The sequence below is a fragment of the Silurus meridionalis genome, chromosome 21, assembly GCF_014805685.1.
Source record: "Silurus meridionalis isolate SWU-2019-XX chromosome 21, ASM1480568v1, whole genome shotgun sequence".
NCBI classification, from domain to species: domain Eukaryota; kingdom Metazoa; phylum Chordata; class Actinopteri; order Siluriformes; family Siluridae; genus Silurus; species Silurus meridionalis.
The window spans coordinates 11811172-11835044 of NC_060904.1; the positions used below are offsets into that span (position 1 = coordinate 11811172).

General features: G+C 39.1%; 1 protein-coding gene across 2 annotated transcripts in view; it reads left to right on the top strand.

The window, feature by feature from the left end:
* megf8 (multiple EGF-like-domains 8) overlaps positions 1-23281 on the top strand; it is a 36501-nt gene extending 13220 nt beyond the window's left edge. For both annotated transcript variants that reach the window (XM_046877642.1, XM_046877643.1), the window contains exons 14-44: positions 111-274; positions 426-629; positions 1381-1584; positions 2014-2256; positions 2496-2614; positions 3117-3248; positions 3846-3959; positions 4920-5003; positions 5495-5740; positions 6159-6343; positions 6451-6664; positions 6858-7098; positions 7206-7338; positions 7423-7676; positions 8148-8258; positions 8554-8672; positions 9336-9567; positions 9645-9816; positions 9897-10060; positions 10166-10301; positions 10992-11223; positions 11346-11472; positions 12534-12744; positions 15117-15331; positions 15582-15777; positions 15968-16136; positions 16330-16522; positions 16701-16871; positions 16948-17078; positions 19479-19611; positions 19943-23281. In XM_046877642.1, coding sequence (XP_046733598.1) covers positions 111-274; positions 426-629; positions 1381-1584; positions 2014-2256; positions 2496-2614; positions 3117-3248; positions 3846-3959; positions 4920-5003; positions 5495-5740; positions 6159-6343; positions 6451-6664; positions 6858-7098; positions 7206-7338; positions 7423-7676; positions 8148-8258; positions 8554-8672; positions 9336-9567; positions 9645-9816; positions 9897-10060; positions 10166-10301; positions 10992-11223; positions 11346-11472; positions 12534-12744; positions 15117-15331; positions 15582-15777; positions 15968-16136; positions 16330-16522; positions 16701-16871; positions 16948-17078; positions 19479-19611; positions 19943-21403 — 6710 coding nt within the window. In that variant the 3' untranslated portion in view covers positions 21404-23281. The remainder of the gene's footprint in view (positions 1-110; positions 275-425; positions 630-1380; positions 1585-2013; positions 2257-2495; positions 2615-3116; positions 3249-3845; positions 3960-4919; positions 5004-5494; positions 5741-6158; positions 6344-6450; positions 6665-6857; positions 7099-7205; positions 7339-7422; positions 7677-8147; positions 8259-8553; positions 8673-9335; positions 9568-9644; positions 9817-9896; positions 10061-10165; positions 10302-10991; positions 11224-11345; positions 11473-12533; positions 12745-15116; positions 15332-15581; positions 15778-15967; positions 16137-16329; positions 16523-16700; positions 16872-16947; positions 17079-19478; positions 19612-19942) is intronic.
* The last annotated feature ends 592 nt before the right edge of the window (positions 23282-23873 follow it).

Below are 23873 nucleotides of genomic sequence, written 5' to 3' on the forward strand. Positions count from 1 at the left end.
GTGGTTGCAGTTTGAGTTTCACGATCTTTCTATAGCCTTCAGTGTCAGCTATGTCTCTGGTGATATAAGTCATAGAGTCCTGTGTAACAACACATTTTGACCCCTCGCAGAGCGTAGTGCATGCCGCGTGGACCAGATCTCAGGGGCGTACGGCTGGTGGGGGGAGCGGACGAGTTTCCTGACTTCCCTCCCTTCCTGTCGCACCGAGAACTATGTCCCAGGACTGCACCTGCTCACCTTTCAGCACCCACGCAATCAATCGCAGCCAGACAAGGTACGTCAGGACTCAACTCTAAACTCGATAAGGCAAAGTTCAGCAGTCACACTGGACCATGTCATGAAAATTTTGAGCCACCTCAACTAAATTTTAAATAAAAAGGTTAATCAGATTTAAATCTACATTTCTATTTCTGTCTCCTCTACAGGTGTCCATTCTAAGGAGTACCTCCATAATACTCAACCCCTCCACTGAGATGGATGTCACTTTGCAGTTTCATGGTTTTATTCACCCTTTGTTAGGGGCTCCACCTCCTGCACCTCCTCCCCAAGAGACCGTGGCCATGTGGGCTAGGATTCAGAAGTTTCACTTTACAGTAAAGATGGCTACAGGTCCCAACTTAGTCCAACTGGTAAGAGAATAGTACACTCTGATTTTTGCACCAGTGTTGCTTTTTAGTGCAAGTCAGGTAGCACCTGCTTTACATTTACATCTGTGTTTGAGTGTTTCTGCCATGTCTAAAAAATATTTAATATGTCATATGTAAAAAAAATCTCTCGCTCTCTATCTCTCTATCTATCTATCTCTCTATCTCTCTATCTATCTATCTATCTATCTATCTATCTATCTATCTATCTATATATCTATCTATATATATATATATATATATATATATATATATATATATATATATATATATATATATATAAAATATAACACACATGCGCGCTCGCGCAAAGTGGTGTGAAAACTACATGTCCCTGTGGTGTGAAAAAGTGTAACAACTCTGCATAGATGAGTGGACAAAAAATTCCTCCACAGCACTGTAACAAACTCATTGCAAGTTATTGCAAATGCTTTATTGCAGTTGTTGCTGCTAAGTGTGGCCCAACCAGTTATTGGGTTTAGGGGGCAAACACTTTTCCTTCAGGGCCATGTAGTTTTGGATTTTGTTTTCCCTCAAAAAAAATAAATAACTTGATTTAAAAACTGCATGTTGTGTTCACTTGTGTTATCTTTTACTAATATTTAAATTATTTGGATGATCTGAAACAGTGACAAACATGCAAAATAATAAGAAATCCAGAACCACTGTATTTATTTATTTATTTATTTATTTATTTATTATAAAATAATATTTTGTATCTCTTTTGTGCACACAGACTGATGTTCTTGGACGCTGGTCAGCTCAAGAGGAAAAGGAGAGCCGCTTGCTGTCACGTCCAGATGGTACTCGTCTGTTTCAGAATCTTACTCGGGGGAATCGTTATTTGGTGCAGGCAGAGGGCTACCTGAACAGTTCGGCTTCAGGCCAGACCAGTGAGATGGCCCTTACCTGGAATCGAACTGCCATACCTGGAGGAAGTGTAAGGACTTTGTTTATAGTACATTTGATAGCTAAGTCCGGGTCTGGACTGATGATTTAGAAAGATTTTTTCTGTAGTGTATTAACAGCAAATAAGGTTTAAATAAGAATGCAGGCTAAAATCATACAGGCCTCTTATCTGCAACGTAGTGTAAGTGAATTTCTAAATAGAAATGTCATTTCAAGAGATACTGGCTAATAAAATGTTATTTTTGATGGGACAAATAGATATATATCTTGACAGTGCTTAAATATAATCTTATCATAGGGAAGCACTGATTTGTAAGCAATATTCTTCATTTTGATTTGTGGAAAGGAACTTTACAATGTAAAGTAAGGTAGTTCATCTGATGTGTGGCAAAACATTTTCATCGTAACTTTGTTAGTCCAGTTGTCGTGATTCATGTCTATTTTCTTTAATATCCAATAGGAGATCTCATTTTTGTTTCTGGAACCATATCGCTCTGGCTCGTGTTCAGGGTACCACTCCTGCTTGGCTTGTCTCTCTGATCAGTCATGTGGCTGGTGCCCAACCACAAATGTGTGTATGCTGCGCTCCAACATCAGCCAAGAGCGCTGCCTAGAGCCTCAGGGTGAAGAGCACCATCTGTTGCTAAGTCCCCAGCACTGCACTCTGTGTGAGGAGTACAGAGACTGCAGGGCTTGCACTCAGGTACATCACAGTGATTTTTTCCAAAAGACATGTAGTTTGTTGATTCGAAATGTTCACTTATTTCCAATAAAAAAAAACTGCAGCGTTTATATCCATGCTATTCAGTTGTTTTGAATATATTTTGTGGCAATAATTTGGGGAAGACTCGCATGTGGGTGTTCTCATCAGGTGTTTCCAAAACAGCCATATTGTGTAAAATGACACTGCAGTAAATTCCAGTTTTTGTTGTTTCCATGTAGGACCCTTACTGTGAGTGGCAAATCAATTCCAGTAAGAAGGGGGATTACTTATGCAGTCGCCGTGGGAGGCTGGAAGGCTCCATTCGAGATCCACTGTGGTGTCCAAAAGTCTGTAATCAGTGAGTGTAAAATCATCTCCTTCTGGAACATACTCCCAGTACTTTCACTTTGAGTTGTAAATGTCATTAAGGTTCCAGATCTAGATTAAAAGATCCAGTTATATTTATGAGCTCATTAGACTTTCCATTACCCTTCTGTGTCTCTGAGTTAATTGAGTTAATGAGTTAATTCTAAATCTATTAATTGGCTAATTATCAGGAATGAAGCTAGACTAAATAAAATAAAAGCAAAAGAGACAGGTTCATAAATAATTTATACTAAACAAAACAAACACATTTTTACTGTCATGTAATTTCCACTTTGTTTGCCACAATTTCTATTTTGAATTATATGCTTCTTATTCACAAAGAGTTTACAACAAATTTACATAGTGGCATGACTTAATTTCCCAAGGCCTTATTGCCTTGACTATTTCGCTACCATTAATCCCGAGTGTTAGCGGAAAAATGTTTATAATACACATAAATCACAGCTTATAGCAATTTTTCCCTTCTGTAAAAGGAGAACAACATGTGGGGAGTGTCTGTCAAACTCTAGCCAGTGTGCATGGTGCGAGTCTGCTCAGACCTGCTTTTACTTCGCTGCTTATCTCACCAAGTTCCCCTATGGGGAGTGCAGGGACTGGTATGACAGGTACGCATCTGCAAATTAATACATTTATTTAAGCATATATTATAAATATTTATGTATTATTGATTTTCAAATGTCTGTTGTAATTATGATTGTCATGGGCTGTGTCTTAAATCAAAGCGTTAGAAAATCCAAAAGTTTTGAAACATAACAAATTTGTTCACTTTACGTTTTGATCCAATTTTACAATATTAGAAACAAGTTTATTGGAGGGACAGCGCATGTAGGACATTTTAGGGACAAAGTGAGAGCGGCCCAATTGAGATGGTTTGGACATGTGCAGAGAATGGAGTATATGGAGTATATCGGTAGGAGAATGCTGAGCCACCAGGAAGAAGAAAAAGAGGAAGACCAAGGAGGTGGTTTATGGATGTGGTGAGGGAAGACATGCAGGTAGTTGGTTTGAAAGAGGCAGATGTAGAAGACAGAGTAGTATGGAGACGGATGATCCACTGTAGCGACCCCTAATGAGAGCAGCTGAAGAAGAATCTAATTTTACAATAATTCCACAAAAAGTGAAAAAAAAAAATCATTTTGCTCTTAGTATTAGATATGTTTGTTGCCTTTTTAGTTATTGTAAAAATATTTTTCTGCTTGTAGCGTGCACTCGGTTCCTCAGTGTAAGCAGTGCTCTGCTTCAGCCACATGTACAGAATGCCTGCAGACCTTTCAGTGTGGCTGGTGTGGGGATTACAGCAACCCTACTTTTGGCAGGTATGACACATTTTCTTTAACTGCAAAAATGTTTGCTAATATATCTTTTTCATTTCATGAGGGTTTTATTAGAAATATGAGAGACTTGTAAGTTTATGAATCTAACGTCAAATAAATGAATACAACAACGTTTAAAAAAAATTTTTTAACCTTGGTTAAAATAGTCATTAAACCTTTATTAAAACCTTATTTAAAAAAAAAAAAAGTTTTTAAACCTTATTGGTGGTGTGTGTGTGTGTGTGTGTGTGTGTGTGTGTGTGTATATTATACCGAATTTTTCTTGGGTGTTTCCCGGTTTCACAAACTTCAAGCCAAAAAACTGAGCACCATAACATTAGACCAATGAAATTGCGGAACGGGTTCAGGTGAACCAATGAAACTCTTTATATTAAATCGTGCTCCCACTGAATCGGGCCGCACCACATCATAAATATGGATGAGGTTCCTCTGACGTTTGACCTGCCTCTCACTCGGGCTGTCAACAGGAAAAGCGAATCATTCGTCACGCTGAAAACATCCGGGCATGAAAAAACACACTTCACCTGTGTTCTGAGCTGCACGGCATCGGGAGAAATGCTTCACCGATGGTGATTTTATAAACACACGACGATGCCAAAAGATAAACTCCCGAGAGAAATAGTTGTGAAAGGAAGGAGGAAGACAGTCAACAATGACTTTCTTGGTAGGCTACTGTTTAGATACAAGCCTTTTGACAAATCTTTGTCAAATTCAGTGGGTGCGGCTTATATTTGGGTGTGCTTAATAGTCCGAAAATTAATGAAATGAAAAGTCGGGAACTATCGTGGCCGTGAGTCTCAAGGTCACGAGTATCGAGGTTCCACTGTATACATTTTGTAGAGTATGTAAGCAGCTACCCAGATCAGGTTCACATTTGTCAATTTTTTTTTTTTTTTCTTTTCCCATTTGCTTTATTTCCCTCAAACCCTTTTTTGATTACAGGTGTCTAAAAGGAGACTGGGGAGGAATAATTGACTCATCTGTTGCTAACTGCACTGTTGCCGTTGCAGAAGTGAAGGCCTCAAGGTAAAGCTACAATACACGACAGATGTAGATTTCATGTTTGATAATTGTATGTAAAAATACTGTTTTTGCGAAGTAACTAATTCAACAATCGTCCGTTTTACCAAGCTGTATTGCTGTCTTCAGGTAAATCAAGAGATAAATGAAGCAAGGGATAATTTATACTGCACACTATTAGCAGGCAGTTGAATGGCATTATAATGTAGGCAGTTGCTAACCAAGAGAATATTGACCAACATTTCCATGGAATACTGTAAGTTTAAACATTGTGAGCTTTAGGCATCTTGAGTTGTCATTAGAAAAGGGTTCTAGGATGCAATCAGATGCTTATCAAATATTATCAATCCAATAGTAAATGTGACACAGTGGAATTCCTGTGCTACAGTGGCACACTCGTATTGTTATCGATAATCAGTTGTACCTACATGTTAATATGTCAATCATAGTGGATTTTCTCTTAATAGCAGTAAAACATCATATTGTTTTTTTGTTAGCCCTGAGCCACGCACCCTTTCCCCTCCACGGCCGATGGAGCTGGAGATGGAGCTGGAGTTGCTGGAGGGGGTGGATGTTGATGGAGAGGCTGTGTGGTCCTATGCATCATGCCCTGATGTGGAGGAGTGCAGACTGGGTCTCCACACCTGCCATCCCTCAGCTACCTGTGTGAACACACCAACCTCTTATGAGTGCCATTGTGAGAGAGGTTTCACAGGAGATGGAGAGCGTTACTGCAATCAGACGCAAGTCATTTTTACATTACTTACTGTCTGTTTAAATATGGTCATTATTGTATTGTATTTCAACAATCAGCAAGCCAAAAACCCCAATACATCTCATAACCCACAGTTTAAACACATGTATTCTATAGATTAAGTTTAATAAAAAATAACTTAAGCCTGCAATTTCTTTACTCTTAGAATAATGATCTAGTTCTTCTACATGTAATGCAAACAATGTAAAATTTAGTTGCATGGATTCACCACAACAAAAAAAAACCCAGGGTTTTTTTTTTTTTTTACTTTAGAATGTACTTATTACTCCACACAAAGATTAGTTTGTTGTTATTTAGTTTGTATCCCAGATGCATGCTGTTTAGTCAAAGGAATTAGTTTTTCCAGCTGTTAATGGCTATGCTTGGTTGTTTTCCTGCTTTCTTAGATGTTACAATGAATGTCGTGAGGGAAAGTGCAGTGGCAGTCCACTTTTTGAGTGCCAGTGCTCTCTGGGTTGGACTTCAGACCCGGGGACTCTGGTGCTGAGTGGTGTTGAGTGTGATGTCGACTGCGGCTGTAACTTCCACAGCACCTGTATCACAGCACCAGGAATCTGCGATCATTGTCAGGGTAAATACCTAATCTGTACTGTTCTCAGTCTTCTTATGGCATGTGCATACTTTTGCCTGCCTTTATTAACGGTCGATTGTTTTTGTTCTTTTTTTTTTTCTTGCCAGATTGGACTATAGGACTGCACTGTGAGCAATGTCGGCCAGGTAGCTTTGGATCAGCTGTGGCAGGTGGGGGAGGCTGTGTTCCATGTGAGTGTAATGGACATGGTGACCCACTGCAAGGATTCTGCCACAATCAAACAGGCCAGTGCTACTGTACACATCATACCCATGGAGTACACTGCGAGTTCTGCTTACCTGGCTACTATGGTGACCCTCGGTGAGACACCAGCATTGTCTCATTTATTGTCAGTGTGTTAGAATTTGCACAGTAAAGGACAAATAAACAGACTAGACTAATGGATAGGGGACATATTCATATTTTTTTATTTGGGAGTTTCTGCATAGTCAATTCAATACAAATGAATTTAAAGTCTTATTTAAAATGTCATGTTTTTTTTTTTTGCCCTCAGGGACAATGGCACATGTTTCAGACAGTGTCAAGGTCGCTCCGTTGATTATCCTTCATTGTCTTCCTCTTCGCTCCCTCTCTCATCCTCTCTTGGTTGGCATGGATCAGCAGCAGGCCAGGATGGTCTCTCACACTGTCTATGGGTTCTCTCTTTCTCTCAGGATCTGGCATCATGCATGTCAGGCCAGATGTGCCCACCTGTGGCATTGACCCTGCATCCGGACTCTTACACACATTGCACAGTACGTATCAACAAGGAGTATGAAATATGTATTTCATCCATAAAAGATATTACATTGCTATTATTGGGTTCACAATAATTTCCCTGTTTGTTTTTATATTTACGCAGAACTCGTATGTGTACGTTTTTGATGGCCTGCCCCGTTTTCTCAGCGATGGTGTGATGTACTCAGGTCGCAACCTGATTGGAGCTTTTTGTGGCACAACTCGAAATCAACCAATCACAGTAGAAGCCACATCTGGTAATATATTTTGATCCAGTTTCATATGTTGCATGGAATTTATGTATAATTTCCACAAATAAATATATATGTCTGTCATTTTAGGTGTGATATCCGTCTATTTTGAGGCGAATGTTTCTTCAGAGCATCCTCAGGGTTTTAACGCCTCCTTCTGGGTGCGAGATTGCAATGAAGGAGGATCCAAAGGCGGTCTTGATAACTCCTCAGAATGCCTGGGCTTAGCTCAGTGCCGGAAAGGAATCTGCCAGTGTCCCAGAGGTTACGGTGGGCCACACTGTAATTGGCAGATCTGCCCAGGGGACTGTGGCATTCGAGAGGGTCGAGGCATCTGCAACACAGTGAGAATGAATATTTCCACCTGTTCCATTGCAGAAAAATAAAGTGCTGTGCTTAAATTTTAACTAGACAGTCTATTAGATAAGTTTGGGTGTAGAAAATGGAAAGTTTACTTAATAACTTGTAGAAACGTAATACAGATATGTATATATCTGTATTTATATAATGTACAAATCTGTATACAACAACCAAATGTGCATGAATATGCCTATGTGAATGTATTAATCAGGTGTGTTGTGTATTACATTAGTGTATTAAATTGTGCCAAGTGTTTCTGGAGCACTAAGATGCAAGTGTAAAGTATTTAAATATAAAAAAAAAATCTTAAAGAAATCTTCAGAAATTGTTAGCATTTTTTTAATCATAACAAATCTTAAATACATGCCAATAAAGAGAGACAGCTCATTGTCAGGCTGCTGTTAGCAATGTTGAGGCTAGAATAAGGTCACCTAAAATTATTTTTGTTCTTGCAGACTCTAGGAGTGTGTGTTTGCACTCTTGGCTGGGCTGGATCTGACTGCTCCTCCATTGCAGATGCAAACAGCCTTGTGTGGGAGAACCTGCTGGACACACAGTTTACAGTGGTGAGAAATTTAAAACACTTTTTTGGAAATGTTAAAGTGAACCATGATATATAATATTTCCTTTTTTTCCCCGTGCATTGCTGTTATCATGATAATCTGCACATGATATTTCATATGGCTGCTTTGAAAAGAAAGAAAAAAAGACTAACAATCAGAACATGAAAAATATTCGGATACTTAATACTTAGTCATACATTCTTTCATATGAAGTTGATATTTGCTATGCTTAACTGTACTAAAATTTCACAGATGTAACAATTTAGGGTTTTTTTTTTTTTCTCCTTCATACCCACAGAATCCATCTTACAGGTTCCTTCAGAGGATGGGACACTCACTAGTTTCTGGACCTCAGGGCACACTCTGGTTATATGGGGGCATCTCCCTCTCAGAGGGAATTCTGGGGAATGTTTACAGGTGTGAACAGATTCAAGATCTGTGACAGTATGTAAAGGATAAAACATGAGATATAGGAGAATAGCCAACAACAAGATGGTGTGACAGGGCTTATTATTAAGTCACACTACTGTTACTACAGAGGAATTTGTTTTAATGACCACCCATACTGAAGTGTTTTTTATTTTTATTTTTTAATACCACAATTTGTCAGTGATTACAAAGCACACATTCATTGCATTTAATGTTCTGGAATGTTCAAGAAATAAGTAATTTCCTGCTATAAATTTTCCAGAGGCTACAAGCCTCCTTATTTTTTTGAGGGGAAAAAAAAATCTTGACAGCAGCTAAAACACACAGCTTACTGTGTCACATAAAAACTGGAAAGAGCAAATTCCTTTATTTCAATGACTTCCTTATTCATTATTGTTTAAAATGTGAGAGAGCTTTACACTATCAGCATTTTCCTTTTTTAGGACCCGCCTTTTAAAGATTTATTTTATAATAAAACATTTTTTAGTTGCGAAACCCTTTGAATGAGCAGTTACCAGAAAGCCAATAGTACTGTCAGACTGTTACTGAATATTAAATAACCTCGAATTTATCAGCACTGTGACATAATTCTAACTACACAATGATTTAAACTTTTTGCACCTATGTTGAATGATGTGTGGCTTGGTATAGGTACATTGTGAAAGATCGTCGCTGGACTCAGATGCTTACCAGTTCAGAAGGATCTAGTCCCTTGCCCCGTTACCATCATGCAGCTGTTGTGGTAGTCAGTCATGACCATATGTCTACTACTCAGACAGACAATCACCACTTTATGCTTGTGGTGGGAGGGGTAACACCAACCAGTGTTCTGAGTGATACATGCAGTCTGAATCTTAGCAGTCTGGTGTGGACACAGTACAAGGTATGAAGAACAACTGTTTTAAATGCTTTCCAGCTTGTCTCATTATAAAAAAATCTGATAACTGTATTTATTTTTAGAGCACAGTGGTGCCCCCTGTGGCTGGTCACACACTGACAGTACGCAGAGTCTCCTCTGTGCTTCTTATTGGAGGATACTCTCAAGAGAATGGTTTCAATCACCACGTGCTAGAGTTTAATCCACAGTCTGGGAATTGGACAGTTTTGCCACACACTGGTACACCACCTACAGGTAAAGTCTGCACACTAGAAAGGATTGTGTCTGGTCTTGAATCTCAAAGATTTAATCTAAAGTTTTTTTTTTTGCCACAGGTCTTTATGGACATTCTGCAGTTTATCATGAGCCGACTGATGCTGTGTATGTGTTTGGAGGTTACCGTTTTCATGTGGAGGCTGTAGAACCTTCTGAAGAACTTTATACACTTTACTACCCCAACCTTACCTGGTCTTTACTGGTCCCCTCTCGGGGAAACAAGGTGGTTAAACAGACAAATAAAATGAAGAAATTTACCTTTCACCCCACAATGGCAGTATTAGAGTAAGTCACCGCCAGGCTAATTAGCATACTTTCCTCCCTGCAGCCCCCCTCGCATTTTTTTCATGCGGCAGCTCTACTGAAAGACACCATGGTGATTGTTGGAGGGCGGACAGGAGCAGAAGATTATAGTAACAGTGTGTACCTCTATCAGATCAATTGCAATACATGGATACAGCCAGGTAACCCTTCAACAAACATAATTATACATACACAAACATTTGTTTTACCTGTAATAATTGTATACACTTATTAAACCCTATATTGGGTACACCTTCTCTTTAATGCAGTTGCTAACCAACAGAAAATGGGGCAGAATTTAAATGCATAAAATTATGCATGTTGGTGCCAGGTGGGCTGATTTGAATATTCCTGTAACTCCTGATCTTCTGGGATTTTAACATTCAGAATAGTATAGTAATTTTAATAAAAACCTATAGAAATTGGTAGAATAAGATCACAACATGAACGTGCACCTAAAATTGCATCAACCAGTGTTATCAGCATAGATCAGAATCTCAAAGGAATGTTTCCAACAACTGGAAACTATGTCATGAAGAACTGAGCTGGTTTGAGAACAAATGGAGGCACTACCCAGTATTAGTAAAGTGTTTTTAGAGCAGTGTGCTATGTGACTGTAAAATCATTCAGTTTTGCATTAGGGGCAGTACATTTTAGTATGTAGCTTGTTACCACACTTTTAGAATACTAATTTGAGAATTGATGTACTAACTTGAGAACTTGTATACTAACAAAAACTGACTTTTTTTTTTTTTTTCTTCCCCCATCAGTTTAACCATAAACGTCTTGCAGAAAAATACAAATGGTTTTTCTCACTCCACTGAGATTTTTTATTTACTCCTCATTTGCAGTGTCTTCAGTTGGTGAACCTGTTAATCACTCCATCTCCTTGGCCATGACTAGCTGGGGGAATCGCCTGTTCATATCAGGTGGATTTAACGGGGTCATGCTTGGACGTTTCATTACTCTCTCTGTGCCCTCTGACCCCTGCTTTCTGCTGCCTACAATCGAGGCTTGTAATAACAACACAGGCAGCTGTGTGTGGTGCAGGGGTACCTGCACCTCATCAGACACAGCAGAGAGGTACAGCCTGAGAATTAGAGAAGTTAAAAACTAAAAAAAAAATATAAACAGTGTAAAACTCAAGCAATCAATAATCATATGTTGTAACTGTTTTCTTCTATTTCTCTATCTTTTTTTTCCAGAATTGGCTGTCCTGTTGGCCATTCCCCATGCTTTCCCACTCCCCGTGTGCCTGATCAGTGTCGAAGGCTGAAGACATGCAGTGAATGTCTGGCTCGACACCCCAAAATGTTTTCAAACTCTGGACAGGTAACAGACATGATTCACCGCAGTGCTAAATTTCTTAACATTCAAACACATCATCCCATCTGAAAGTGCTGGTGCAGAAAGGCAATTGTTTTTTAATATCATTATTGTTATTTTTGCTATAGACTGAAGGTATTTGGGCTTGAAATCAAAATATGAGATCATATTTGTTGGGTGGCAGTCCACCTGTTTTTTGGTCAGGAGAGAATTTTTATATAAGTAACTTGAAAGTAAAAAAAAAAAAAAAACTATAACTTTGTTTCTTCTGAGCTCATTCTGCTTCTGCGATAATGAGCTAAACCTTCATGAATGAGCTTGTTGCAGAAACAGACATACAAGCCGATTCTATGACACTACCTTCAAGGGCCGTTTGAACAAGGGGCCTCTATGTCTTTGATTAAGAGCAGAGACTTTCTTTTGGCACACTTAGACTTTTCCATCTCTTTGGTACAGGTTGGTCCCAAAACATTTGTGGTTCATCTCTGTATTACTTCGCAAATTCCAGTCTGGTTGCTGATGACTGGTTTGCATTTTGTTGTACGGCCTCAGTATTTTTGCTCTCAAAGGTTTTTTTTTTATATGTAATTTGATACCTGATACCATGGCTGACCAGTTCATTGTTAGTTGTTACTACACCAGGTCTCTTTAATTCTTGTGCAATGACTCTGATTGATTTACTCAGCTGGCAAAATGTAGTCTTCACATGCAAAACCCAGAGCTCAAACCAAGAGTATAAATTCAGAGATATTCATTGTTTAAACGGTCTCTACCATGTCAGACCTGGAAAACAAGAAACACCTGTCAGTCTCATTTTCCAGTTTTTTGATTTGTTATATAAACCATCTGGATACAAATACCAGGAAATAAGAGCTGAGGTTCTGTTCAGTTGAATCATCTAACTTCAAACCCAGGGGTTTTTAGTGTAGAGCAAAAGAATAAAAAATGGCCTTGACATTACAATTCTTTCAGACACAACTTTTTCAACACATTTGACTACAAATGTTTTGTTTGGTTTTTTTTTGTGTGTGTGGGGTTTCTCATTATTCATTCTCTTATATACATAGAGCACTCTGCAGTGTAAGTGGTGCACTAACTGTCCTGAAGGAGCATGTATCAGCAGCTCTGTGAGTTGCACTTCGGAACATGACTGTAGGATAAACCAAAGGGAGATTTTTCTCTCCAGCAACTGCACTGAAACCAGCTGTGAGGCGTCTGACTGCCCCAAGTGCACAGCGTCAGGGAAGTGTATGTGGACCCGTCAGTTTAAACGTACTGGTACGTATGAACACTGATTATATTACACTGTTTAGCATGAGATGTCAAACATACTGTTCTGATCTGGTCCACCAAATTAAACTAGAATTAAATTCATTAATCTTCTGGAATGTAATTCAGAACAAATGGAGTTTTGGTCAGGATTAATTGTGTTCTCAATGCTGAGAAATGCAGGCAAATACTTATCCATCATGCATTGTAAGTACCACCAGGGAGGCATCTGATTAGCCCCATATATAATCTGCAGCAGGACCATGACCCCAAACATACAGCCAGTTTCCTTAAGAACTATCTTCAGCATAGAGAAGAATAAGGAATCCTTGGAGTGGCAGCCTACATCCACAGATCTGTATTTAGTTCTTAAAGATATTTGGAACAGCTTATTTGCTTGGTTCCTTTCAAAAGGTGTTTGCAAGTGTATCTGGGTCAAAATCGCCATAAGGTGCCTTTGAGACTTCAGTTTCCAAAATAAAAATCAGAGAGTTTCCATTTATTATATACATATTACATATTTATTGTATTATGCATGTTGTATGAATGTTGGTCAAGCTCCAGCACTTTTTTATAAATTAACTGCAAGTAGACAAATTATGAACTAACCACAATAGATCTCAACCCGATCATGGACAAATTCAAAGTAGTATAAATACATTTGCATAGTGATTATAAAATATAGATTTTTCAGATCTGTTGTGTAGGACTTTATGTTGATATCCCTTAATGCATACTTGAGGCACCGATGAGACTCTGTAGGACGGTCAATTGAGTGATGGCACCCTCTGCCACACTACTTTTCTCTAATTGTTTTTACACATACTTCCAAACAGACTTGGTAACCTGTAGAGTGCATCTGTTGAGAGCTTGTGGTTGTGGCATCTGTCAATCATGGTACCAATTGAACTGGCTGAAACTTCCACATTGATAATGACAACAAGGGTAGCCTTGGTTGTCATAATTCACAAAGCACCACTCACCCAATGTGCTTTGATTCAATCTTTTCTGGTCTCAAATGGAAATCTTGTCTTTCCACTGTCTTGGGACTTATCAGAAGAATGTGGGGTTAGAGGGACCTTCTAAAGTTTGATATTTCCAGTGACCATTTTTGCAATAAACTGCTTGCATTTTTGTATTTTCTGTATGATGTATGTACAGTGGAACCCGGTTATGTCGATGTCCTAGGGGGTTGCCAAAAAGCATCGAGATAACCGATGATCGAGATAAACGAAAATCAATATGGAGGCAATATATTAACGTGCTTGAAATTTCTTTATGTACATGACATGCGTTGATAAATGAGAATGTGCATGCGCGTGTTTTTGGAGGTTTTTTTACACAACAGCGTCGCCGCGATTTGTTTGATGAAGGCATGCTATAAAAATGTACATACATGTTTGTTAACTGTCAGGAAACCACCTGCCACACCCCCTTCGGCGTGGCAGGTGCTTTCTCGGCCACTTTCTCTGAAGCTCCCGGCTTCAATCGCGCACATATGGTGCTCGTTTAGCATTATCACCAGCTCCTATTTAAACTTTCACACTCTCACCTTCCGTTATTGTTGGTATATGTTGGTTCACGGCGGTCGTTGTTATCGCTCATGCGTATCCCGGTACGTGCCTTCCCACCGGCACTTTCTCAACGGCTGCGCTTTTCTTCCCAAAGCGCATCGCGGATTCCCCCCGATCCTGCCGTTGTTAATTCTATGCTTTTGCTGCTCATCGCACGTTCCGCGCCGCGCTCCTACCACCAAGCGCCGCGTTTCTACCAAGCGCCTCCCATTTATCTCCTACCAAGCGCCTCCCTTTCATCTCCTACCAAGCGCCGTGCTCCTACCAAGCGCTTACCAAGAAGTATTGTTTTTGTTTTTTAGGAAAAGGCTGGTTACAGCCAATACTGATTTGATTTGGACTCTCTCTGTTCATTTACTTTGCATCTTATAATTAACAGAACAGTTTGTAGCTTAACTTAGCATTAAATTCACACCATCTATTATTATATATCATAAAATATTTATTATTTAAATACTTGTACTGGAATTGTTCTGTTACCAAAAAATCTACAGTGTTGACCTGGTTAATAATTACAGTTTATTTATTATTTCAGCAACCGAAATAATGAGTTAATTCATTTAAGATGCAATATGAATTTAAATTGAGCTTTCGTGTTTATTTTGTATTGGTTCTCATGCTGCTAGTGCCTTTGATTGGCATTATATCATACCCAATGCTAATTTTATAAATTTAATCCATTTTAAAAACCAAATATACTAGTATCTGTTTTATTTATACTTGTTTTTGAGTACCACATTGTGCTTTTATTTGTTTTTGTTTGTTTTTCAATTTTCAAAATGTATTTTTTCTATTTTCTTTTCTTAGGGGAGACCAGGCGCATTTTAAGTGTGAATCCAACATATGACTGGGCATGTTTTAGCTATGCGTTACTGAATGTGTCACAAATGAAAGTGGAATCATCTCCCCCTATGCCCTGCCCTGAGCCTTGTCACCAAATCCAGACCTGCCATCAGTGTCTCAGCTCCAATGGCTCGGATGGGGGTTGGCAGAACTGTGTTTGGAGCATGGCATTGCAGCAGGTAAACCATAAATCAATTCTCCAATTAATTCTTCAAAAATGTCTTCTGAAGTACATTAAGTGCAACTGTTTTGGATCCCTCCCTCCCTCCCTTTCTCACGCCCTCCCTTTCTCAACATTTGTTTTACTGATGCGCCAAGTCTCAACTATATATATATATATATATATATATATATATATATATATATATATATATATATATATAATATAATATAAATTCATGTCCATTTTGGTCCCCTCTTTTGGCTCAGTGTATGAGTCCTTCGTTTGTTCCGTTGCGCTGTGAAGCTGGTCAGTGTGGTCGTCTGCTCTCTGGCGGAGACTCTTGCTCTCCTCAGTGCTCCCAGCTTACCCAGTGCTCCCAGTGCATTGCCCGGCCACAGTGTGGCTGGTGTGCCACTCGTGGAGCTAATGGTGCAGGGCACTGCCTGCAAGGAGGACTAGATGGTATGTATTCTTCACTTACACAAGATACATATACTACTAATGTCATGTATTTTCTGCACATTTCAATGATTTTTATTGAGTACTTTGTTGTCTTAAATATGTGACTCTAAAACAAGACACACTGCGGTAGTAAAGTACCTAGTTCTGCAACTGTGTAGTTATCAAGTATTCTGCTGGACTTCATATGTAGGTGTTGGAGAATCTCATTGTCCCAGCTTGAACAGCAGCTGGTTCTTCCTGCAATGTCCGGAAGAGGATGAGTGTGCTAATGGTCACCATCGTTGCAATGTTACCCAGGACTGCCATGACCTACCTGATGGCTACCACTGCACCTGCAGAAAGGGCTACATACTCAGCAGGTATGCTCAAAGGCTTAGGTCACTAGGATCATGTATGTGTGTATGTATGTTGTTTGGTTTTATTTTTTTAAACTCTAAATACATTTTGCATGCCCAGTGATTTCTTGAGCTGAAAATTATTTAAAGTATTTAACAGCGAACATTGCCAAAACATATATATTATGGAAAAAACATTTTTCTCTCTCTTCATTAGTGTATCTGGGCAGTGTGAGCCGTTATGTGAGCAGGGCTGCATTAATGGCACGTGTGTGTCGCCAGGCGTGTGCCAGTGTCACTTTGGCTTCGTTGGGGAAAACTGCTCATCCCAGTGCCGTTGTAATAAACATAGCAATTGTAAAGGTGTCGCTCACCTGGATACATGTCTGGAGTGCTATAACCACACTAAGGTATTGCGAGTCTTCTCATCTATAGTCAGTCTTATCTTTTGCATATTTAGCTAAAAATTGTTTGATTTGTTCAATCCTATATGTAATAATTGCAAAAAAAAATGTTCTTGAACAATACAAGCTGATTTTCTCAAAAGTGATTTAATTACTTATTTAATCATTTCACTCTTTCACTTAGGGTCAGCACTGTGAGAAGTGTAAGCCATTGTACGTAGGCTCTGCACTAGGTGGTGGAGTCTGTCGTCCCTGCCGGGAGTTTTGTAGAGGAAACAGCGATGTATGTTTGTCCAAAGATGAACTCAAGTTGGCACTGGATTACACAAAAGACCATCCACTAGATCTTGAGGGAGTATGTCTGCTCTTTCTTTTTGTTAATCTCTTCTCCTTTTTTATGTTGCTATAATTTTGCTACTTGTCTTTTTCAGATCGTCCACTGGGTAATAGAGGGACCAGCTGAGGATAATGCTGTGTGTGTGAATTGTCAGAACAACAGTGTTGGGGACAAGTGTGAGAGCTGTCTGAGTGGATACTTTCTCCTGCAGGGCAAGTGTGAAAAGTGAGTTAGCTGGAGTAAATGCTAAAAAAAAAACAGAAGAAAAATTATTTACTTTTTTAACAATACGAGTTTGCAACAACTACAACTGACAAGTTACTATTTTTAACAAGTTTATACTGTGGATAGATTAAATCATATATATTACAATTATACCTACATTACATTGCATTTTACCTGTAAGCATACAACATTAGTCACAATTAAAATAATTTAATTCTATTGTGACTTTTCATAACGGGGAAAAATGTACATTTATTTTCTGGACTACAACCTGAGTGTTAAACTAAAATGCAATGTGTTTACTTTTTTTTATTATGTTACAGGCTAAATAGCTAAAAAAAAAAATGTTATTAACCTCATTAAAGCTGCCTGCATATTTAGTGTTAGAGGGTCAAATTTGACCCATGACTTAACTGAGCTCAATGTATGCTCAAAGAACAATGACCAATGAGGTCAAAAATAATAATAGTGAATGATAACCATGTAAACACCATTTTAAATAAAAAGCATTTTTTGAACACATGGACTATTTATCTATGGCATTATTATATGGCATGTTATTTTATTAAGAGTATACCATTTGTTTTCATTTTAAAAATGCTTAAATTCACTCATTGTTAGGGAAGACAACTGGTATTTGTTATTTGACTATAATAGATTAATATTAGAGCATACTTCTAAAATAAATTACTTGCTTTTTTTTACTTAGTATTATTAACCATAGTAACATCTGTTGTGTTATGGGTCGGCACAGTTTGTCATGTTAGGAAAGAGGTAAAAACTTTTTCACATAATCAATCTTAATTTTGCTCAGAGTTGCAAATTCATATAGAACATCGAACAACGGCTTGTTTTTCTCTCTCTCAAATTGAACAACGACAACATAATTTGTGTTTGTGTGCGTACGTTAAAAACAAAGTTTTTGACTTTGAATACTGAACATTGACAAGGTGTGTGTGTGTGTGTGTGTGTGTGTTCATATGCATGAATCGCAGTATGTGTGCTCCTTGCATATGTTTCCCACATGTGTGGCAATTGCTCCATGCATTTATCCTAAACATCCCTAATGGGAGCAAGCTTGTCATTCACACGGAGAGCAGCTTTTGTCTCTGGATTGTCAAAGCGGATAACTGTTGACAACACATGAAATGTCTGAAGTGACATGGAACCTCGAAAAATACTACGGGGAGACTCACCATCATATAAGCTGGCTGTAGCCTCATTACAGGATCTGTATACCATAGCAAGAACCAACAGCCCTATGTAACCATCCAGGGGTGCTTTGTCAGTCTCCACCCAGCTGTTGCCAAACACCCTTCTCCCTTCAGTGCTTGTCATCTCAAGCAGGATCTTCTAAACCGATGGTGGTATAAACAACTCAAATGCTGTTTTGAAAATGTAGCATATCCCAGGGTCATTCTGAGGATGTTCTCAGTTGGTGCTCTGCCTTGGTTGTCATAAGGGATTGCTGAACATGAAATGTCACCTTTTTTTTTATTTGAAGATTTCCCTTTGAGCATCTGTGCCATTTGTGCTGTTCTCTTCATCAGATGCATCTGCTTGTTCCAGATCATACTCCACCTCATCCTCATCCTCAGTCACATCCTCCTTACTGTCATTTTGCTCTCTGTCCTCAGTATTACTTTCATGACTAAATATATGACACTGAATCTATGAGGTTATTGACCATATCTTTGGTCATTCAAGTAATCTGAGTATAAGGATGATGTGGAGTATGATCCTGAACAAGAAGACACATCTGATGAAGAGGACAGCCTAAAGGCACTGAATCTCTTGCTCAAGTTGAATAGACTTATGATGCTGCCAGAATGAAACGGAGAATGCTGTGCATATTGCTCAAACCACACCCCCAAAAATGATGAGTATTAATATTCCACAAGAAAAGTTGTTCCCATGGGCTTATGTGTCACCATAGAAGATGGGGTGGGTGGGGGAGGTGTTAGCTGTGTTTTGTGGTGTGGGTAATTGAGCCAAATTTGATTCACAAAGCAACCCACAACTTTTATATAAATCATGGCTTCATATAAGTCGATATTCTAGGAAGGTCACATTTGACCGGTAGCACAACACGTCACTTATTTATTTTAATTTTTTTAAGACTTTCAGAATTTACTAAAATAGTGCCATTTTCTTATGTTATGTTAAAATAGCTGTCTTGGAGGATATAATGAATATCATATTGTTCCAACAAAAAAAAGTAAAACCGTGTTTTTTTTTTTTTTTTTTACATATCACAAAATGGGTTACATTTGACCCTAACAAAATATAAGGGTTAAAAAAAAATCAAATGGTAAATTAAAATCCGATTATAACTTTTAGAAAACAATCAACCATAGAAACTTCAATTCTTGCAATTGTTTTTATTTTTGTGTTTTTTAGGTGTCAGTGTAATGGCCATGCAGACACTTGTAATGAGCATGATGGAACAGGCTGCCCCTGCCAAAACAACACTGAAACATCCTCCTGTCTTAGCAGCTCACAGAATGATCGCAAGGAATGTTACAGACAACAGGTATTATTATTTATTGCTGTTGGTGGTGTTTAAAATTAATTAAAATGAAACCTTTAAAGGACAAACAAGACTTATGTAAACCTGTGTTTTTTCTAAACAACTATGTACATATAATCACAGTCTAGCAGGTAGTGTTGTTTTGGAAATCCTACATGATTTACAGTAACTTCCTTGCAGTGTCTTATACAATATTCAAAGGCTTGTACAGTAAGAGTTTAATTAATTTTGTTGGTTACCTGATAGAAATCCTTGTAGCACGTAGCATACAAGAGAAGGAAGTACTATTGATCTGGAAGAACTAAACCATTTTCAATGCTTTTGTTTTTCCTAGTGTGCCAAGTGCAAAGACGCTTTTAATGGCACACCAATCAATGGCCGTCAGTGCTACCGGCAGTTCAATGTGGACAACGAGTGCTGTTTTGACCCAACATCGCAAGTCAACTGCTTCCATGAGCCCAATATCCGCAATCTACCTATGGGACGCACAGTGTTTTTTGCAGCTCAGCCCAAGTTCACTAATGTAGATATCCGTGTCACTATCGATGTTACTTTTGGCGAGGTGGAAGTGTATGTGTCTAATTCTCATGACACTTTCATTGTGAATGTTGACCGCCAGACGGGTGTACACACCATTAAAATTGCAGACGATATTGCCTCTGTGCCAATGACTCGAGGAGACAAAGAGGTCCCTTTAGCGCTGTCGCCATTAAAAGGGAATGCTAATGCGTCTTCCTCTGCTATACTTGGTCTGCACAGTAAACCGCACAGTGCTGAGCGAGAAGTGCGTGAAGAGCGAGCAGAGGGTCTCATCACATACATCACAGTGTGGAAACCACAGACGGTGCTGATTGTGCGTGGTGTACGTGATCGTGTCGTCATCACCTTTCCACATGAGGTGCATTCTCTCAAATCCAGCCGCTTTTTCATCGCTCTGCGCGGTGTCGGTACGGACAGCCATGGCGGAGAGTCGCAAGGCTTGCTATTCCTGCGCCAAGACCAGGCGCACATTGATCTGTTTGTTTTCTTCTCCGTCTTCTTTTCCTGCTTCTTCCTATTCCTGTCTGTGTGCGTGCTGCTCTGGAAAGTCAAACAGTTCCTGGACTTCAGGCGTGAACAGCGGCGTCACATTCAGGAGATGACTAAGATGGCATCACGCCCCTTTGCCAAGCTCACTGTCTTTTTGGAGCCCGATGAGCCGCAGCTTATATATTTGCCCTCAGCTGGAGGAGGAAGCGCTGTCTCACTGGCACATGTCAGAACAGGCAAAATAGGTGGCATGGTGAGTCGAGGAAGACTTGGAGCTCCATCCTACAAGCATGATCCTGGTTTGACTCGCCATCATCACCACCACCCTGCTCTGAGTGGAGGCAACAGTGGGCAGCACCTTTCCTTGCACTACCTGAATACACATCAATATGTTCCCAGCTCAGCCACCAATCCAACATCACACCACCATCACCATCATCCAGCTTCTCATGGCAGCTACCAGCAGTTCTGCCGCTCTGACCCTTTCCTCTCACAGCTCTTGGGCTTCTCCTACTCCTCCTTTAAAGTGGGACCCATCACACTAGAGCCCACTGACGATGGCATGGCGGGCGTCGCTACTGTCCTTTTCCAGCTGCCTGGTGGCATCCTGGCACCTAACCGAGCCTGTCTGGGCTCTGCCCTGGTCACTTTGAGACAGAACCTGCAAGAGTACTGTGGGCACGGTGGAGCCGGCACACATCCAGGTGTTGGCGTTGGCCGAAAGGGTATCCTGGGCCACCAACATCTTACCACAATGGCCATGTGAGGAACATGAAGAAAGGTGGAAGTGGGCATATGAGAATTTCAAATTGATGGATTGTTAAATCATTACCAGGAATGAAAGAAAACAATGGAACCAGACGGACAGTTTTTGAAAACTCAAGTGAATGTTTTTGAAAGGACAAAACTACCTGAAGAATGTGTGTGGGTGTTTTATAAAGGATGTATTTATTGAAACAGTGGAACAGATAATGTGGAATAGATGTGATTATTCTTGTACATATACACACTTAAGTATTAAGCATCTCTCATTAATTTATATTTTGCCCTTTGTGGAAAGCTTTCCATGAGCTTGGCAGCAGTGTTAAGAAAATGCACTATATGTTTTCTTGCTGCAGCCTCCCTTTGTTCCGTATACACCGCCGAAGTTAAAGTGACACGCCGTGACAAAGAAAGATTATAGCTTTTCTGGTGTATTATTGTCCAGTGAGAGTGATGGCCTGGTTACAGAATCAAAACATGCTTTAAAACTCTAATGACAATCTAAATGACCATTAACACGATCATCGCTATTAGTTGAACTGAATTGTAAAAATCGACTAAAATTGGCTGAAAATGTGTAATCTGTTTATCAACAGACGATGTACTTTAACCAAACTGAATTAACAGAAGCTGGGGGCTGGAGCCGTGTTGAATTATGTGAACCGTGTGGTTGGTTCTATACACGTTTATCTCTGCAAAAGTAGCATTTCAGTGTTTTTGCCACATGTGGTATTTAAATGGTTTGTTCCTGTAGTCATGTTGCTTGGTAGCAGATTTGAACTTTTATTTGCAATGGAAATGCAAAGGTTGATTGGTGTGCTATAATGGTAAGTCATGGCCTACAAATGAATGATCCACCTGCTATCCTGTCACTGTTACAGTGGTCAGAGTGTACAGTAATAGTTATTACTTTAATATTTAATACTATTTAAGAAAAGGTTGATGCAATCGTGCATTTTAATCCAGCTACATTTTGTTGACTGAACAGTATTTATTTATAATGGTTTAAAGGCTTGTAGGTGGAAAGTGAGGAATTCAGTAAAGAATATTATTCTGCATCTTAATGGAATGAGCAATGCAAATTCAAAAGTGTAAAAAAAAGTATATTTTTGAGGTTTTAGTACATAAGATAGCAAGATGAGAAACAAGACTATGACTATCCCTTTCAGTATTTTATTGTTTGAAGTTTGTGTTTAATTTTTCCTTACGGTCAGTTTTGCCATACATTTGAAGAGAATATTTTGAGACGGTTAATCAAGTTGTACAGGGCAGCATGGTAGTACAAAGTGCGCTCCCTCCCACAAATCTGTTTTTGGGTTCAAACCTGATCTTTGGTTACTGTTTGTAACAGAACGTCCAGATTGGTTTTCTCTCACCGTCTACCAATAATGGTGGCACTGTATTCACCCTAGCTTTGAATTTATTTGATGTCCTGCAATGGACTGCCATTCCTTCCAATGTTTGTCCCCAATGTTCATCCAGTGTTTTTGGGATATGTTTTGGATTCATGGCAACCCTGACTGGGATTATGCGGTAACTGTAAGTAAATGAATGAATGTTATAAGGCAAACCTTTACACTTATACCTGTATTGCATCTTGCAAAAAAAACCGAACCCTGGCAGCAACAGTCTGGGTTGCCAATTCTATTCCAATGTCAAGAAACAATTGTCTTGATTTTTTTTTCGGTGCTGTAATAAAACAAAACGTACTATTTAGGAGTTGAAGACCAAAACATGTACAAGTGTCTTGAAAAATGTGGATGCTATTTATTCTCTTTAGTCCCACACACATGCTTTTATATTATGTGATTCATGCTCATGCATTCTATGTATATACCAGTTTGACCCTATTAAACATAAACTAATAGTGGTTAATAATGTACCATTGTGTTTGATTTCTATTTCCTTATATTTTAAGCAACTGGGGCAGAAATTGGTTTCAAACAAGCAAATGAGATTTAGGCCTGCCTACTATTTATTAGATTGCAGTCAGTTATTATTATAAGCACAGTTATAATGAATTACAAATATTTGCTTCATATGAACCAATATATTTGCACATGGGAGTACTTGGAATATAAGTTTTGCTCTCATATGTGTTCTTTCCTTCAGCAGCAATAGATTAATCAGGCAAGACCTAATTCTCTTGTCTTAAACTGTTTTGATAAGCCTGGATTCACTGCAGAACATCTTCACAGAGCTTCACTGGTCTGCTGCTGTAGAGCCCATCTGCTTGAAGGACTGTGGTGTACAATTCTGTGTGATTTTTTGCTGACCACACTTTTTAGAGCAGCCATTTCTGTCGTCTCAAACCTGTCTGATCATTCTAAGTTGATCTTCCAGGAAATTAACTGCTATAGAAATACTCAAACCATCCTGTCTGATGAAATCAGTCGACATGTCACAGTCAAAAATCACAGTTTTACCCCATTAATATAACTGATTAGGTAATTGCATCAATGAGCAGAGGTACA